The sequence below is a fragment of the Copadichromis virginalis genome, linkage group LG2 (assembly GCF_057382275.1).
Source record: "Copadichromis virginalis isolate Kocher_CV1m ecotype Utaka linkage group LG2, C_Virginalis_male_GT1.1, whole genome shotgun sequence".
Classification (NCBI taxonomy): Eukaryota; Metazoa; Chordata; class Actinopteri; order Cichliformes; family Cichlidae; genus Copadichromis; species Copadichromis virginalis.
Genome location: NC_140619.1, coordinates 34,262,917 through 34,282,044, shown reverse-complemented (window position 1 = coordinate 34,282,044; position 19,128 = coordinate 34,262,917). Strand labels below are relative to the sequence as shown.

At 40.8% G+C, this 19,128-nt stretch overlaps 1 protein-coding gene across 2 annotated transcripts; it reads left to right on the top strand.

The window, feature by feature from the left end:
- On the top strand, positions 1–18,259 carry kcnk4a (potassium channel, subfamily K, member 4a). 2 transcript variants are annotated; one of them, XM_085431590.1, is made up of 8 exons: positions 1–394; positions 3,207–3,385; positions 4,611–4,888; positions 13,233–13,350; positions 13,780–13,949; positions 14,803–14,989; positions 15,782–15,918; positions 16,012–18,259. In XM_085431590.1, the coding sequence occupies exons 3-8, from the start codon at positions 4,700–4,702 to the stop codon at positions 17,083–17,085; spliced, it is 1,875 nt and encodes a 624-aa protein (XP_085287716.1). In that variant the 5' UTR covers positions 1–394; positions 3,207–3,385; positions 4,611–4,699; the 3' UTR covers positions 17,086–18,259. The 2 variants fall into 2 exon arrangements, with proteins under 2 accessions (XP_085287716.1, XP_085287723.1); XM_085431597.1 differs by lacking the exon at positions 1–394 and having other exon boundaries at positions 1,924–3,385; positions 13,780–13,940.
- The last annotated feature ends 869 nt before the right edge of the window (positions 18,260–19,128 follow it).

Below are 19,128 nucleotides of genomic sequence, written 5' to 3'. Positions count from 1 at the left end.
AGAATGGCGAGATGAAGGAATCAGAGAGCCGAACCTCCCCGCCCCCACCCAGATCCAGCTCAGGAAACTCCGGGCCCTCTGCTCTTCCTCTGCGCTGACGGCACTTAATCACACTCGTAGCACTGTAATAGACTCCTCATCCACTCTCACGCCTTGCCCCTTTATCTTCCCCTTCTCCTCCTCCTCCTCATACAATCTGCTGTCCTCTGTCAGAGTGATGTAGAGTCACGAGAATGGGGAAACACCTTCCAAGGAGAAAACACACATGCACAAGTGCCTTCTCACAACACACACACATACACACACACACACATGCACACAGAGCTCCTTCAATGCTGAAGTGAAACAACTTGTGCTGCATGAACTTGGACAGCAACATTTCTCCAAACTGAAGGTAAGATGTGCAGCAGTGTCTTTCAGGGGACGAACTGTGAGCTATAATGTTAGTGCTTTTTGAGGAGAGACTGGTCTGTTGATTTTAGGTTTGTCATTTAGTGTGTGGTTTAAAAGTCGGTTTACATGTATAGACTGTCACACTGATTTTAAAAAGAGATGATCAGTCCTCCTGCTCCAGCTTATGTGGTCTAAACGCTGACACTACAGACACAAAATTGTAATTTAACAGCAAAAGTCACTCTTGAGATTTATGCATCAGTGTTCCTGCATGTGCGTTTACACTGTTTGCTAAGCATTTCATTGGAAATATTCTTTCTTAGATTTGTTGCCTCAAAGCAAAATGTCAGGCAGTTTATCTTTTTTTTAATGCCGCTTCTCTAGCCCCAAACAGTCCTGTCATTATTTCTGTGGATAATTTTTTTCCCAGAGCATGAAACCAGAGATCCAGAGTCGTACCCTGTGATCTCCTTCTGACGTCAGTGTTGGCTCACTTTAAAAAAGGGAAATTCTTTAGGGGGGTAATTACATCTAAAGGAGCTTTATATTCTCCTCACACTGTAAATTCTTTAGCAGATACTACAGTCTTACCCACAGACAATCCTATTCATCTCTGGAGGCTGATTCAGGTTTATGGGTGAGAAAACATCTTTGTTTCTCCAGCTGTGGCAGATACTTGTGTTGATAGATTGTCCTTTTTTGTGTTAATTTCATGCAGTACAAATAATACAGTCACCAAAGCCCCAGTGTCTTGTTGGCATCATCTTTGCTGTGTCCTTTTTTAGGGTTTTACAGACTCCGCTGCTGTAGTTATTTTAATACAACCCAGTAATCACAAAATCTGGATTTTTTTTCCCTTATATATATGTTTTCTTAAAAAAAGCTTTCCAAAGTGGCAACTCTTCTGTGTGACACAAACTAAAGCAGTGATAGCATCAGTGAATAAACACTCATATTTTATGTTAAACAAACTATGAATAAACACCCTGAAGTCTTTCAAACAAAGAAATGGACGGCATGTTTTTGTGTGATGTTATTAATGTTTTGGATCGGTTAAACCCTTGAGAGATACAACTCCTGACCCTGACAAACCGTTACGAATCCTTAAAAAACCAAATAGACTTATTTTAGGACTATTAATACTTAGTCTCAGAAACTCCAGTAAGAGGTTTCTTTATGAACTACTTGATGATGAGAATTTATACTTGAATATTTTTACGGTGCAAAGTGTTGTTCATTTTATAGTGTGACAGAGGTCTCCAGCTTCACTAAAAGTTTCTAGTTTACGTCTTGGATTTGTAAGTTTCATACTGCACCCTGTTTTCTAAACTCTCAAAATCCTTGCTATGTGTTAAACTGAGATTCAGGTGGAGCACACAGAAAAAGATGCACGTAGATTATCCTGCAAACTGGAGCTCAAACCTCCAAAGTTAACTAAATGTGTTTGAGTGGAGAAAGATATAAAGCGAGAATTTGTAGCTGTTAAAAGAGGATCTGCAGGACAAAGCCGAAGTCATGACCACATTCTGTAGTGCCTTGTTTCTTAAAGCTGTGAACCTGTGGGCTCAGTAGTGGGCAAGGTCATGCTATAACAGCATTTTTAAATTGGAAGTATTTGGATTATTTTTATTGTTGGTGAGAGACAGCATTTTTGAGTAGAGTTTGAGGACCAGTACTTTAGTTTAACCCTGTTTGGTTAGACTAGGGGTGTCAAACATAATGTCAAATGGCAATGACTCCAATACTGGACAGCTTAGAAAATGTGGAGTGCATGGATTTTGAACTTTTTAACTATATTTTAAGTTTTACAGCTTTTCCTATTGCTTAAGACCCCGCATTGCCATCCATACAACACCAAAGTACAAGGAAATAATTCATGAAAACCTTATATTCTAAATTATACTTACAGTACAGCAATTAAGCACTAAAACCTTTTCTATAACTTTACATGTTTACCATGTAGTTTAAGTGGTTCAACCCACTTCACATCAAAGTGAGCTGTATGTGGCCAATGATGTGAAGTAAGTTTGACATTCCTGGGTTGGATTTCTTTTATACACCTGCCTTACATGCAAACCGAAGAACAGCATGTACACATCTTGTTCCAGCTTTGTGCCTCTTTCCAAACAGCTCTGTGTATGATTTATTACCCCACCTGCAGCATTGTTTAACTTGGGATTAGATCACAGTCTGTCAGACGCATGCAGTCTCTTTCTCCGTCGCCCTCCCTTCACATCTTAGCAAAATATAAAAATATGCCTGTGTAGGTTTAGACTGTGATAACTAATAATCTGCCAGTGCTGACGCCACGGACAGAGATTTAGACTGTCCACACAAACCAAAGCCAGCAGTCCATTAGCGCAGAATGCTAACAGTTGGCCAAACTCTGGGAAATCTCAGAACACTGTCAAGGTCCACGTGGAGACGACCGGGGCCAGTCGACCCAAAGCATGAAGCTCCTAAATCCCAGTCCTGTTTTTCTGGGTATCCGACTCAAAGGTAAACACGGTTCAAAGTAGCCAAATGAAGATAAGACCTAACCATGTTTTCGATTAATGTCAAGATGTATGTTTGGAGTTCTGGCAAAGTGTAATCATTTGTGCACCCACTGGCAGGGTGGCCTGGTGTGTGTCAGTTTTTTCCAGATATTATGACAAACACCCTGCAATGAGAACATTTATTTAATGCCACCCATACCCTGCTGAAAAAGAATTGAGGAGATACGCCAGTTTGGAACTACTCTGATAGATTTACACTTTAGATACTTGATTGTTTTTGACCTGAACTAGTCTGTACTTCTGTGCACCTGAAAGTGTTCAAATGGCTTGAAGGGGAAGGAAATGGACACGCAATCATCCGTTCCTGAACCCTGACGTTGGAGGCATCGCAGAGCGAGCAGAAGAGGAAGAAAAAGAAGGAGTTTCGATATTTCTCTATCAGCTGATTTCTAGAGTTTTAACATGGGATGAGCTCCTGACTCCAGTGAGTTAAGGTACTGTCTTCTTTATTTTTCTCAATTATAAAACATTCATTATCATGGAGACTACAGAAAGCATTTTGAATAGCTCCTTTCAATAGGATAGTATCACTGTTGCTGTATTAGACTATGATCACGCTGGATGCATTTCTTAAAGTGCAGCACCTTTTTTCCATTTCAAAGAACCACATCTCGATTTGGGTTTAAGATATGGTTTGTTTTTAGGAGTGTCTCTTGTCACACTCCAAGTTAAACAAGTCCCAACGTCAGTAACATCTCACACTGCGTCAGTGGAAATGATCTTTATCTAAGCAAAGTTGTCAGTCTACTGATTTTACCTGCCTCTTTCCTCAGTGTAACCTGAGGAAACAGCTGGACAGGCATCTCTGTGACTTGAAATTAGGGCTTATATTTATATTTATCTCATTTACTTTTTACATGTATGCTGAAAAAAAAAATCCAGAATCAATTGGCAAGTAAATGTTGGTCTATGGTGTGTCATTTTCATCAGCTGGCCTTGTAACAGATTGCATGCTATTTCTCAAAGTGCAACATCATGAATGCTCTTTTGTGCCTCACCTTTTAATCTTACCTGAGGGCTTGAGAAACGAGGGCAAAAAAAAAAAAAATCCAGTCTGTTTCATGCAAAAAGCTTTTAAAGAACAATTTTGTGATTAAAATCTTGTATAACGTTGGGAAGTACCCACCGACACGAACATCTGAAGTCTTATAACACTGTAAACTTGAAAGAGGACTGCTTGTTTGTCACGTATACCTCTTACAATAGCTATCGCATCAGTGACAGCTCTGCTTTTGGACAATCTGGACTAGTTGAATGTTAATTAAAAGACCAGCGAGTCGCTCATTGTACATGCAGTGTGGCTTAAGGACCCACCTTTAATGCAGAAAACGTTTTGTGCAACAGCTCTGAAACATCCACACTGTGTGCCAACTGTAAGAGTAAACACTTTACAACCTGGATTCACTCAATCACCTGTCTAATAACAGTCATACTAATCAAGCCATGAAAGTCTCACTAAATTAAAGTGCCTGTCATTATTTTCCACCATGTTAGTAGTTTGTCACGTTTGGTGTCAGTGACTCTCAGGTTTGGGCCTGATGCACAGATGCCTTCCAAGAACACTTGTGGTGCTTTTTTTTTATTTTTTATTTTTATAAAAGATATTTCCGTGCTTGCACATGTAGCACCTCTCTAAAGGAACTTCCTGTTTATGGCCAGTTGTATCCTGACTGAGATCCCAACCAGATCTGGACCTGTGAGCTGAGACCCTTTAACCCTGGAGGGGCAGGGAGAAAGGCGGGGAGAAAATGCGGTGCACTACCCTCACCACCCTGCTGGTGGGAGTCATGTTGTACCTGGTGATGGGAGCGTTTGTTTTTGTCACCCTGGAAAAGCCCACAGAGACCTTGGCACATGAAAAGCTGCTTGAAACCAAGAAAGAATTCCTCATGAAAAACTACTGCGTCACCGAGTCGGACTTTCACGAGCTTGTACAGGTATCAGTGGACACAGTACGTCACTATTATCCCACTCACACTCTGAAGCAGCTTTAAAATATGGTTTATTTACGGTGGCCCTGAGAGGCCAAATGGACTGCAACTTAAGTAAACACCAGCAATAAGAAAAATGCTGCAAAAGCTCACAAAACACAACGGAATTAGGAAAAACGGAAATAGGAAAAAACAAAACAGAAATATCTGGGGTCATATCACCTGTGTGGGATAGGTGGTCAAAGTAAGTAGCACTGAAGTATTTATATTTTTTAGGCTTACTCGATTTGTTTCCATGTAAATGAAGTTATGTCAGCACAGTTGAGCTGTTTTAAAGTGCACACTGTATAACATTAGTGAGTAAATATTTAGAAGTGTGCCGTCAGAAGGCCGAAGCTTCCAGTCTGTATTAGATTAACAGCAAATTAAAGATGCTGAATGTAAATGTAAATAACCAAATTGCTGTAGTAACATTATCGCTCAAACCAGATGGGCTTTTGTAACTTGAATGTTTTAATTTGAAATTGAGCTTCACAAAGTCTGAATTCGAGTGGAACATAATCCTCCAGACTACATGTATTTTTCTTAATCTCACATTAAACAAGGTGTTGAAACACGTCCTTTTAACAATCTTTTTTCTGATTGGCTGTCCCTTGGACAGAAGGGAAACAGAAGGTTTGAACAGCAGGATATATGGGGTGCAACAATACTCTATCGATATTGAACCGTTTGATACAGTGCTTTCGGTTCGGTATGCATATGTATCGAACAATACAAAATTTTTTATTTTATCAACTTTTCTTCTGACGATGCTGTCTGTGTTGAGCGCTCAGTGGATCTGCGTGACTACTCCGCCTAGGCTGCACTGTCGAGCACAGATCCACTGAGCAGAGCGCAAGCTAGCGAGACAGAACTGCCTCAACGCTACCCGAAATTGAACCTCCACCACCCTCATTCAGATCTGGCGTTTGGAACTAGAGCAGGGCGATATGGCCAAAAATATTTATCACGATATATATTTGAAAATTTGCGATAACGATATAACCGACGATATAATTGATGCGAGACAAAATACAACTCCACAACATTACTAGCGCAAAAAGACAACCTTCCATTTATTTTCACTTAAACAAGAAGCTGGTTTTTATGTACTAGAGATGGACCGATCCGATATTACGTATCGGTATCGGTCCGATACTGACCTAAATTACTGGATCGGATATCGGAGAAAAATTAAAAATGTAATCCGATCCATTAAATATCACGAAAGCACCTCACAAAACTTGCAACACGCCGTAACTCGCCTCAGAACGTTAGCACGTCAGAGCAGTATGCATCACGTGATAGAGAGGCTGTGGCATGCGGGACCTGTCGGTGGTCTGGATAGCATGTGGAGCTTCGCTAGCTACCCGGCATTTCATCTCCGACAAAGTTATCCCCGAGAGAAGTAAAGCAAGTGTGTAAGTCCATCTCTGAATGTTTGTAAAGCATTCCTGCGTTAAGCTTAACAAGCGATATATGGAGCGACTGCCTCTTCTTGCTGCTACTTCAATCATGAAACTGATCAATGATCAGCTGATCGGCTTTTCTGTCGCGAGTCCGTGTCTCTTGTTTGCTTTTGGCCCACTTTGCACCAGAAAGAGCAAACCAGCAGCTGAACAACAGCAGCACATTTAAGCTTGATCAGCTGTTGTTAGAATTTATTTAATATTACTTTCTACTCGAGGATCTTTTTCTACGTAGCTGACGCTGGTAGCTGTGCAGGGGCGGATCTAGCAAAGTTTAGCCAGGGGGGCCGATAGGGCATTAACAGGGAAAAGGGGGCACAAAGACATACTTTTCTTTCTTATTCTCATTTAAAATGTCTTGTTTTTAATAATTAATTATCTGACACCCAAAGTTTTAATTTGATGTAAAATGAATAGAAGTCAATTACTGTATATAGTAACTATTAAGTCTAATATACCCTAGTAAGCTATAGTACTTTTTCCTTTGGGAAGGTACCATCTGTGCAGTCTGCAATTTTGTTGAAGAAAGATGTTGAATCTATTTAATATTTCTTGAAAAATAATTGATTTCTGTGCATTTTTTTTCACACTGCATCAAATTAAGGTTGATTACGTCGATTAAGCATCATGAGGTGGAGCGTGAGGGGTGGTTCCCTATTTTTTATTTATTTATTTTTGTTGTTGCTGGGAGTTGGAACCCTATTAGTTAGGTTGCTTAATATTTATGCTAAGTACTCTTTAAAATACCAGAATAGGGAGGATGGTGTAGGTTTAAGTTTATTAGATTGATCAGTATTGCTGAACTATGAAATATTCTCTTTTGCATACAGGTATAACAGAATAGCTTTAGTGTAGTTGTTGTTTTAAACTTGAGTATGAACTTATACAAAATGCAGCAAGATATTTAAAAAACAGTTTTGTTGATTAAAAAACACTATATCGGATTCATATCGGTATCGGCAGATATCCAAATTTATGATATCGGTATTGGTATCGGACATAAAAAAGTGGTATCGTGCCATCTCTATTATGTACATTAAAGCTTTATAAAAATGTAACAGTGCAAATGCAAATTCCTTGCTGAAAGTTTAACCAAAAGGCATTTCCAGTAGAAATGGGCTGACATATCCTGAGCATAACATGTATAATATCCACTGAAGTTAAAAAGAGGTGCTTTGCAACATTAAACTGCAGTGTGCATTACGCATTTTTCGGACCATAAGGTGCACGGGATTATAAGGCACATTAAGCGAAACAAAGCAGTCAGATAAATCAAACTTTATTAAACTCATTCTTCTTGCTTCCTCCACTTCTGTACCATTGATTCATTAATGTTGAATTCTCTGGCAGCTGCTCTATTCCCATGTTGCTGCAGTATATTAATGACTAACCTCGTATTGTGGATGGATTATCTCAGTTGTTCTCCTGACTGAAGTTTGGTCCGTTTACAGCATCCTGCCATGCGATTGCATTTGTCTCTAACCATGAAGAACCTTCACGTTAACTTTTATAAGTGGAAAAGTGTTAGTGTTCATCCTCCAGCTTCACTGTTTATGTTATGCTAACATAGCTGTGTCGCTAGCGATCACGTAGCACATCATTATATATCAGCTAGCCCAACTTCAGTAACCCTGCAAACGTCGCTGCTGTTTAGTTTCCTGTCTTCATTTATGTTGGAAGTGATAGCAAAGCTGTGCGTTTGATTTTTTTCAGAAATCTCTCAGTCAGAACATGCAATATCATGCTTAGGTAACTAGCGAAACTAGCGAGCTAACTTCCGCTAGCTTCCTGCTAACTTCTAACTCCGTTAAATGTAATAACTTTTGTTTTCATGGATGCCTGGAAGTTAAACTTTATAGTTACACCTGGTAAAGCAGCAATGCTGATCGTTTTATTAAAGATGAAAGAATTTAGACAGTTTTTAACTCTAAGTGATGCTGCAGTGTTGTTTGACCTGAAGTATACGGAGTTTAGGACCCAGATTACTCCCAGATTTAAGAGCATCTTAGTCTGACAAATATGACAATAACAACGGCTGCTTGCATGTTCTGCAAAAAAATGTGCTTTGTTGTGTATCTGACAGACAAACACCAAACCAGTTCCACATCACGGAAGTTACACCATTTTTACAAACCAATTCTGGTTCATCTGTTTCACTCAACAATCGGCCATGTGCGTATGAAAACAAAGGCACTGCGCATGCGCGTTTTACTCCCATTCTATCGCGATATTTCATTTTCCTATCGTTGCCTAACATTATACCGGTATTACCGTGAACGGTATAATATGGCCCAGCCCTATTTGGAACTATCTCGGTTTTCATGTGAAGCATGACCCTGATGGTAAGCGCCTCATGGACAAAAGTAAAACAGTATGTCGGATGTGCCACGCAATGCTCAATTGGTGGGAACTAGTGCGTTAGCCAGTTAGCTCGTTAAGGTGTTGACGCCATCCAGCCCCACGCACGGGGCCATCTGCGGAGATTTGCCTTATTATGGCGTTAATGTCATGTTTATTTATATATATATATATATATATATATATATATATATATATATATATATATATATATATATATATATATATATATATATATATATATATATATATATATATATATTAGAGATGGCACGATACCACTTTTTTATGTCCGATACCGATATCATAAATTTGGATATCTGCCGATACCGATATGAATCCGATATAGTGTTTTTTTTAATCAACAAAACTGTTTTTTAAAATATCTTGCTGCATTTTGTATAAGTTCATACTCAAGTTTAAAACAACAACTACACTAAAGCTATTCTGTTATACCTGTATGCAAAAGAGAATATTTCATAGTTCAGCAATACTGATCAATCTAATAAACTTAAACCTACACCATCCTCCCTATTCTGGTATTTTAAAGAGTACTTAGCGTAAATATTAAGCAACCTAACTAATAGGGTTCCAACTCCCAGCAACAACAAAAATAAATAAATAAAAAATAGGGAACCACCCCTCACGCGCCACCTCATGATGCTTAATCGACGTAATCAACCTTAATTTGATGCAGTGTGAAAAAAAATGCACAGAAATCAATTATTTTTCAAGAAATATTAAATAGATTCAACATCTTTCTTCAACAAAATTGCAGACTGCACAGATGGTACCTTCCCAAAGGAAAAAGTACTATAGCTTACTAGGGTATATATATTAGACTTAATAGTTACTATATACAGTAATTGACTTCTATTCATTTTACATCAAATTAAAACTTTGGGTGTCAAATAATTATTTATTAAAAGCTAGACATTTTAAATGAGAATAAGAAAGAAAAGTATGTCTTTGTGCCCCCTTTTCCCAGTTAATGCCCTATCGGCCCCCCTGGGTAAACTTTGCTATATCCGCCCCTGCACAGTTACCAGCCGTCAGCTACGTAGAAAAAGATCCTCGAGTAGAAAGTAATATTAAATAAATTGTAACAACAGCTTATCAAGCGTAAACGTGCTGCTGTTGTTCAGCCGCTGGTTTGCTCTTTCTGGCGCAAAGTGGACCAAAAACAAACAAGAGACACGGACTCGCGACAGAAAAGCCGATCAGCTGATCATTAGCAGTTTCACGATTGAAGTAGCAGCCGGAGAGCGAGAGGCAGTCGCTCGTTAAGCTTAACGTGGGAATGCTTTACAAACATTCAGAGATGGACTTACACACTTGCTTTACTTCTCTCGGGGATAACTTTGTCGGAGATGAAATGCCGGGTTGCTAGCGAAGCTCCAAATGCTATCCAGACCACCACAGGTCCGCATGCCACAGCTGCTCTATCACGTGATGCATACTGCTCCGACGTGCTAACGTTCTGAGGTGAGTTACGGTGTGTTGCAAGTTTTGTGAGGTGCTTTCGTGATATTTAATGGATCGGATTACCTTTTTTATTTTTCTCCGATATCCGATCCAGTAATTTAGGTCAGTATCGGACCGATACGTAATATCGGATCGGTCCATCTCTAATATATATATAAAATATATATAAAATATATATATATATATATATATATATATATATATATATATATTAGGGGTGCAACGATACACAAAATTCACGGTTCGGTTCGATACTTTGGTGTCACGGTTCGATATTTTTTCGATACAAAAAAAATGTTCATGCCTTTTTAATTTGTCATTTATTAAAATTATAAATATATATTTTAACTCAAAAGTACAGTTTTTAAATTTAACCCTAACCCTTGTGCGTGTTTTTTATTTTGACAGCGAATGCGCACCTGCAGACCACTTATGTGCAGCCCTGGTTATTTAGCTTGTCATATTGCAGCCACAGAAATTATTTTGTCCATGAAACCATAAAGCTGCACTTTCTTTTTGCCTTATAGTCTGATTTGTCATAACTTCTCCGTTTTGTGGTAAGCTTTTCTTTGGCTGTCACTTCTTCACCCTGACCTGTCTTATTTGGCTCAGCAGAACTAAAATATATATCTGTCTGTGAAGGTTCTCAGTCATCCAGGTCATCGTAGTCAAATATAAATCCTGCTGCTTTTACACACGCACTCACATAAGCTCAGCGATTCTCTGCACGATCAACCTCTCACATGTTTAAGCTGCGGGAGATTTCACTTGTCATGTTTGCATAGTGAGCTAACGATTAATAAGACGATGTCAGAGGAATTGGTGCACAAATTATCATCACTCACAGATCAGTGCTGTCGCTCTCTATACACAGTTCGCACGATTGCAAAGTGAAAGCAAAAAAACAAGCGCAAATTCAAACGCGATTTCAATATGTCACATATTGACAGTGGCTCACCGATGCCAATGACATAATTACCCAGCTACATTTCTGAAAGAATGCAAAAGCATTGACATATATTTTTCCTTCTTACAATAGCCCGACGGGCAGGGAAGAGATAGATTTTGGTAGCCCGACTGAAAAAATCGCTAGCCCCAGGACGTCAGGCTAGCGATATTGCAAGCCCTGTATCTGATTGAGGAATCATGCATCTTTGGAAAAGAGAGTTTATTACAGAGAAATGTCTCTTTCCAAAATAAAAGCTATACTATCCGCTTCTTCTGGGTTATATTCTCAGCAGCATAAGGAGAATCATGTGCTAACAGCTGTCTAAATGACTCGGCTAAAGTTAGTAGCATGCTTGTTGTTTTGGTCTTTGCACTAGGATGATGTCTGCGTAAATGTGCAGTCATATTCGTTGTGTTCCCACTAGTGCTTTCAGGTTAATCTCGTTGAAATGACCTTAACACCACAACATGGCAAATCTCCGTTAACGAGCTACCGCCGATCGCCCCGTGCATGGGGCTAGACGGCCAACACGTTAACGAGCTAACTGCGCTAACACACTAGTTCCCACCCATGTAATTGAGCATTGCATGGCACATCCAACATACTGTTTTACTTTAGTCCATGACTCGCTTACCTTCAGGGTCATACGTCACATGAAAACCAAAATAATTCCAAACGCCAGATCTGAATGAGGGTGGGGGAGGTGCCCTGCGCTCTTCCTTCTGACGATGCTGTCTGTGTTGAGCGCTCAGTGGATCTGCGCTCGACAGTGCAGCCTAGGCGGAGTAGTCGAACGCAGATTCACTGAGCGCTCCACACAGACAGCATCGTCAGAAGGAAAGTTGATAAAATAAATTACAAATGTTGTATTGTTCGATACTTTGGTGACACTTTGGTGTCACGGTTTTTTCGATACAAAAAAAATGTTCATGCCTTTTTAATTTGTCATTTATTAAAATTATAAATATATATTTTAACTCAAAAGTACATTTTTTAAATTTAATGTTGCTGAAACAACAAAATAATAAAAAAAAAAATCTGATTGAGGAATCACTCATCTTTGGAAAAGAGTTTATTACAGAGAAATGGCTCTTTCCAAAATAAAAGCTATACTATACGCTTCTTCTGGGGTATATTCTCAGCAGCATATTAAACATATCAGGTCCCCATAAGGAGAATCATGTGCTAACGGCTGTCTAAATGACTCGGGTAAAGTTTGTACCATGCGTGCTTGTTGTTTTTGTTGGCTTCCACTTGTCTTTGCACTAGGATGCTGTCGGAGTAAATGTGCAGTCATATTCGTTGTGTTCCCACTAGTGCTGTCAGCGTTAATCTTGTTGAAATGACGTTAACGCCACAACACGGCAAATCTTCGTTAACGCTCGGATTGCCCCGTGCGTGGGGCTGGACGGCCAACATGTTAACGAGCTAACTGCGCTAACACACTAGTTCCCACCCATGTAATTGAGCATTGCATGGCACATCCAACATACTGTTTTACTTTAGTCCATGACGCGCTTACCTTCAGGGTCATACGTCACATGAAAACCAAAATAGTTCCAAACGCCAGATCTGAATGAGGGTGGGGGAGGTTCAATTTGCTTAACTTCTGTCTCGCTAGCTTGCCCTGCGCTCAACACAGACAGCATTGTCAGAAGGAAAGTTGATAAAATAAATTAAAAAATTTGTATTGTTCGATACATATGCGTACCGAACCGAAAGCACTGTATCGAACGGTTCAATATCGATACGAGTATCGTTGCACCCCTAATAAATAAATAAATAAATAAATATATATATATACACACACACACACACACACACACACACACACACACACACACACCTCTCAGGCCAAGGTATTCTGTAGCACAGAGATATTCTCTTTAAGTTCCTACTGTTTACCACGTGCTGCTTTTATTTTCCAGATTTTACTTAATATCGTTCTTTATGTACGCTACGAGGTCCATGCATTATAAATACACCCATAATGTTAGTAAATAAAATGAACAAATAGATAAAACTTGGATGAAAAATTAAATTCCTTCAGGGTTTGATGTCTGCAGTCGAGGCAGGCCTGAATGTGAGCAGAGTTCCTGCCAACTTGACCACTCGCTGGGACATCGCGTCTGCCTGCTTCTTCTGTGGCACCATCATCACCACCATAGGTAAGTGACAGAGCTCACCTGCAGGGGAAACATTGCTCTCTGAGTGACAAAATGATCCACCTGATGCACTGTTGAGATTCTCTTTTCTGAGAAAGTGTTACCTGCATTATTTTCACTGAAGCATTTAAATGTAGTTTGGTATCTAAATTTGCAAGGATTTAGCCTGCAGGTGTTTTTATGGCTTGATAAATGTCACACTAGAGCTTATTTATGTCCTTGTTTCAAAGACACGCTACTTAAAATGTGATCAAACTGTAGCTTTATTTTTCTGGTCAACAAAGTATTCATAAATTGTAGAGTCACAGCTGATGAATATTTTCTAATACGCCCTACTAATTAAAATAATTACACAAGGTCCCTCTTTAAATTGTTTGTGCATGTCAGCTTTTATAACTAGCGTCATGTCTTTTTGATTAATCCTTCAAACAGGCTTTGGGAACCTCTCACCTCGGACGCCTTACGGCCAGTTGTTCTGCGTGTGCTACGCTTTGGTTGGCATCCCCATGTTTGGCATACTTCTCGCTGGAGTGGGCGACCACATGGGCACGGTGCTGCGGAGAGCTGTGGCCAAGATTGAGACCCTCTTCCTGGTGAGAATGGTCTGTCCTGCCCATCAGCCAAAACTTAGGAGTAAACAGCTTTAAACCTACAAGGCACAGACTTCTTATCAGTGCTCTACGCAGTAAACTGTTTGGTTCTCTCTAAGTTGCAAGTTAGAACCATGCAAGAACCAAATGTCTGGGCTCAGCCTTACAGATAAAGTGAAGAGCTTGGTCACTTGGTAGAAGCTCAGAATAGAGTCCTTAACATCGAAAGGAGCCAGTTTGGGCATCTGATTTTGGCAGCTCCTAAATGAGCTGCTTTGTACATGTCCGACTAGGCAGGGAACCCAGGCAGAGATTATGTTTGTCAGTTGGGCTGCAGAGTCCTACCAGAAAAGCTGAACTACTAAATAAAGCTGTTCTTGGAACCTTATTTCTCCACAAAAAATAAAATAAAAATCACAAAAACTGTCTTTGTAAGTGAATTTTCATATAAAACCCGCATTAGAGTCAGATCAGCTGAATCAGCACTTTAGCCACAGCTTAGAGCAACCGGACAGCAGCCTTATTCAAGAGTATCATGGTCACCATAGTCAAGTCATGTTGTACTTGTTTATTCTTTCAGGACTTTTCAAACAGATGGGTATTAAAGCTGCCCCACTGTTACATCTTCAGTCCATGACTTTAGTATAAAGAAAGAAAATAATCCTGAGATGCAGACATGTGATGAAGATGCCAGTGTGGACCAATAAAAAGCTGACAAATCTCAACATTCAGCCTGAATCCAGACAATTCTTTTTCCTTTTTGGTTTGATCTAGTTTAATTCTTGCACTTTTTTGTTACATGTATAGCTGTGTTGATCTTGATTTATTCTGCATCTGTATTGGCTTCTATCTTTCTCTCTGATAGAAACGCAAGGTCAGGCCCACGACTGTGCGTGTCACCTCAGCAGTTCTCTCCATCCTAATTGGCTGTCTGATCTTCCTCGCTGTGCCGACAGTCGTGTTTCAGAAAGTGGAAAACTGGAAGTTCTTGGAGTCGCTCTATTTTGTGGTCATCACGCTTACCACTGTTGGCTTTGGAGACTATGTACCAGGTACAGACCAAACACACACACATTTTAATCAATATGGACAACAAGTTGATGGTTGTTCGTTTTTTTACCTGGTGAAGTTGTAGCAACATACGCTGAACATGTAACCTGGTCTAGAGCAGATTATGTTCAGTGTTTCAGTTTAATGGTGGTGTTATGGGCATTTTCACAGATCCTTTTCCAAATGACAGTCTGTAAGTGTGATCCTCTGCTGAGGGAGTGCTTTTTAGCCCTCTGCCTTGAAAGTCTGATGGGGTATTCTCGTCACCTGGGCGGTGTGGACACCCAAGTTTGTGAATGCGATACCTCAAGTTAGATGATGTAGGCATTTCAAATTGATATCATAGTTGTATTGACGGAACAAATTTGAATAACAGGGCAAGTTTTCTGAAAAAAATGTGAATGCAATAACTTCAGAACGCCGCGACCTAGGCACCTCCGTGCCCTTTTATATGAAACCTCTAATTAACACAAATATGAATTGTTTTTCTGCTCTTTTCTTCGTTATTCTCATGATAAACTGCATATATTTGGGTTGTGGTCTGTTTCTGTCAGAGGTCAAACAGCCTGAACATATCACTCACTCACAATTTATATGACATTTATATACAAATAACCCAAAAACGAGGTTTATCTATCCACCCACAAAGTTACAGCTGTAGTCTTCCCCCCGCTGAGGTTTAATTAATGATGAATGGTCAACTTTGTACAGGACTGCCTCTTTCTGTCATTTCTGTTCTGTGAGGTTCACTGGAACATCACATTAAAAATTAAATCAACTTTCTCTGCATGGAGTTGGAGGTACTGAAGACAACAGCTTCTTCAAGCTTCTGGTGTTGTTGTGGATCGTGTTTGGTCTTGCCTACTTTGCCTCCATCCTCACCATGATAGGCAACTGGCTGAGGGTGCTGTCTAAAAGGACTCGTGCTGAGGTGGGAGACTCCAGAAATGTTATCTGAGAGACACCTAAACTTGTGTCAGTTCTTCTATGTTGTAAAGCTAATGTTAACCTGTGTCCCTGTCAGATGGAGGAGCTGAGGGCCCACGCAACAGACTGGACGCAGAGCATGTCCAAGGATTTCCGCATCCCAAATCCTCTGGAATTTAATGACCCCTTCCTCCTGCAGCGGCGGCGCTGGAAACGTAGCGAGCGCCGACGCATCCGCCGGGGAGCCCAGGGTACACTGGGATACTGGGTGCGAGGGGGACCTGAGAATGGACATCTGTCAAGTCACTGGGCTGGCCTGTCGAGCTCCATGAGTGAACTGCAGGACAATTCGTCCGGGGTGAGGGGAACTAACTCAAAGGCACAGGTGAGTGCAGCTGGAGGGGGAACGGTCCCCATATCAGCAGCAGGGTACAGGGCTGACCCTGCTGGGGTTCTGCAAGGGCAGGGCAGGTCATTTCCTCACCACCTGTCCCGCTCATTCTCCGTCCCCGTAACCCGCTCCGGTTCACAGCTGGATGTTGTAGGGGCACGTATGCAGGAAGGGTCACTCTCCGGATCAGAGTCTGCATTCGACTCCAGGTCAGATGGCTCCTCAGTCTCCTTCTCCTACATGGCACCCCACAAGTTCCAGCCGTGCCAAACCATCGGCAGCATGGAGGAGGGATCAGTAAGACTCGCACATATGGACACATCAGAGAGGAAAGATGAACTGATTCCAGCAGAGAACTATGAATCTGCACCAAACAATAGCCACAATCAGGCACCTGACCCTAGTCCTTCTTCTCGCTCTTCCCCTGTGCCCACATCCCTACCCGAAGTCCTCCTTCCCTCCCCTGACATCACCACAGCCCCCTCACCAAGCTGCCAGCTGCTCGACTTCTTCGGCGAGAACTTGGCGTACATTGACGAGTCCTCAGACACCCTGAGCGACCGCCCCCAGTCCACGAGCGAGGAGAAGAGGAGACGGCCCCGAAAGCCTAAGAAGAAGAGCATGAGGAGACAGCTATCACACAGGTGGAGCTCGCTGCAGGTGAGGAGGCCCAGCAGTGACATGCAGCCACCATCCCATCCTCCAACACCACCTCCAGCATCCTCTCTTTCAGACCTGTCTCTACCTGAGAACCAGACAGATGCAGCTCCTGCACTCTGACAAAAACCAGATGTGGCAGCCGACATCACAGCTGTGGTTCTACACTGCTGCTAGCTAGAAGAAACACGCCTCATGAATGCAGCTGTTGTTCTGGGGGTTTTTTCTTTTCTTTTTTTTGGTGTTTATAGTTAGCCTCACAAAACCACCTCACCAATATTGCTTTGTTTCTTTTGTGTGACTAAAACGATATAAGATGGGTTTGAGTTTCCAGGACGCTCTGACAAAGAGATAAATCTGCCTTTCAGTGAGGCTAATCGTGCAACTTTAAGTGGACCGCTCCTCTCATAAACAAGGTTCGGGACTGAGTGAGTCACATCATTACCAAGATGTCATTAAACATAATTATCTGCTTTGTTTTGAGCTGCTGAGCTCAGTGGATTCTCGGCACTGACTTGACATTAAATCTGAGATTTAATCTGGCTTTGTGAGGCTAACTTTTGAGGAGCGACTATAAGCTTTAAATTCAGTGCAGGGTTTACACACAGCAATTTACAGAAGCTGTCGGCTGCCTCGCCTGAAAAAAAACCCACTTCCGTTAACATAAGAAAAAAATCTTTTTATGAAATGCAGCCTTAAAAGGGAAAGACATCCGGGGATGTGTTTTGAACAGTAAACGACATGTATTTAAAGTGTGTGAGGTCGTCATGTGCTAACTAAATTGATCAAAAGACAAGATGCGCCAGGATCTGGGTGGCTTACCACCACAAAAATTCCCGGGTGAAAACCCTGCCGTGGGTGGAAAACCAAAACCACAACAACAGCGCATCCGATTCAGAGCACGGCAGGGCCATTACTCTTCATCAGAACTGCACCATTGCACCATGGTGTGCTGTCATTCAGGTCCTTAAGTTGTCAGTCGTTTTAGGGATGATGGAAAGTGACTACTAAAGGATCAGAAAATCAGATGATTAAACCTGATACAGTCACACCAAAGTTATTTAAGTTAAGTTTGTGCTGCGTACCAACTTTGCAATCAAGTGTCCTTAAATCACTGTTGGTAATATTCTGCTTGTGTCCACTTTTCCACTTAACAGCTACAGTTTTTAGGTTTAATTCTTTTTCTGAACAATAACAAGTTTTATATCCTGTGTAATAACCTTTCATGTCCCATTTTTTTGCCAGTTGATATCTCAGATGTATCTTACAGTGACGCATTAAAGAGACCTTTATTACACACTGTTACCAGACATTAAGTCTTTATCCTGTAACTGTGGAGTTTTCTTTCACTTTTAATGTCACTAAACTTTTTACACTTGGGTCTTCTACTTTATTAATCACAAATATGCAAATTAGAACATGTATTAATAAAACACTTAGTGGTTTAACACTAAAAGCCTCACAGGGACCCAGAGTGTGTTTTGGTGTCTGAAAGCGAAAGAGATAAACTCTACAGATTGCCTTTACATTGTGCAGTGCCTACATTGCTCATACGGTGATATATACCCAGTTTTTCATTCTTATTATCACCGTGGATATTAGAAGTAAATTTTTTCCATCCTGGCTTTTTTAGGTAGTGACAGGATGGTGAGATGATACGCAGCACATGGCTCTAGGCAGAATCACCACCCAGGCTACAGCAGTGAGGACACAGCCTCTGTACATATGTCAGGCAGGTGATCTATGGGCGTGCCGTAAAGTAGAAGTGCAGAAAAAAAAAAAGATCCATATTTTTATTCTTGGAATCTGTTAGAAGAGCTTCATATAATTCACAGATTAAAATTATCTTATCGATTTTAAACTGTGCTTTGGTGCAGAACCCTCAGTTCATCCACCGTCTGAAACAAATCAGTTTTAGTTCATCTTCCTTTAAGACGACTTTCTTCTGATTGACCGCAGCTCACAAACAAAAGGTTTGAATATCGGGTGGGTGGGGCTTCCGTGTTCACACCACGAGCTGTGTGCCTGAGATGCTCTCAATGATGTCATACAAAACAGAGAGCAGAAGAAAACTGAGAATGAGGTTTTACAGAGTTAGTTCTACAGTAAATACACTGACCTCATTATTTTAAACTTTGGTCATGATCAATATGAGCGTCCAATTTA

Excerpts from the sequence above, each read along its gene's own strand:
- kcnk4a (XM_085431590.1), top strand. The coding sequence starts at position 4,700 with ATGCGGTGCACTACCCTCACCACCCTGCTGGTGGGAGTCATGTTGTAC. Across the intron at positions 13,351-13,779 it reads CACCATCATCACCACCATAG|GCTTTGGGAACCTCTCACCT; the intron begins GTAAGTGACAGA and ends TCCTTCAAACAG. Across the intron at positions 15,919-16,011 it reads CTAAAAGGACTCGTGCTGAG|ATGGAGGAGCTGAGGGCCCA; the intron begins GTGGGAGACTCC and ends TGTCCCTGTCAG.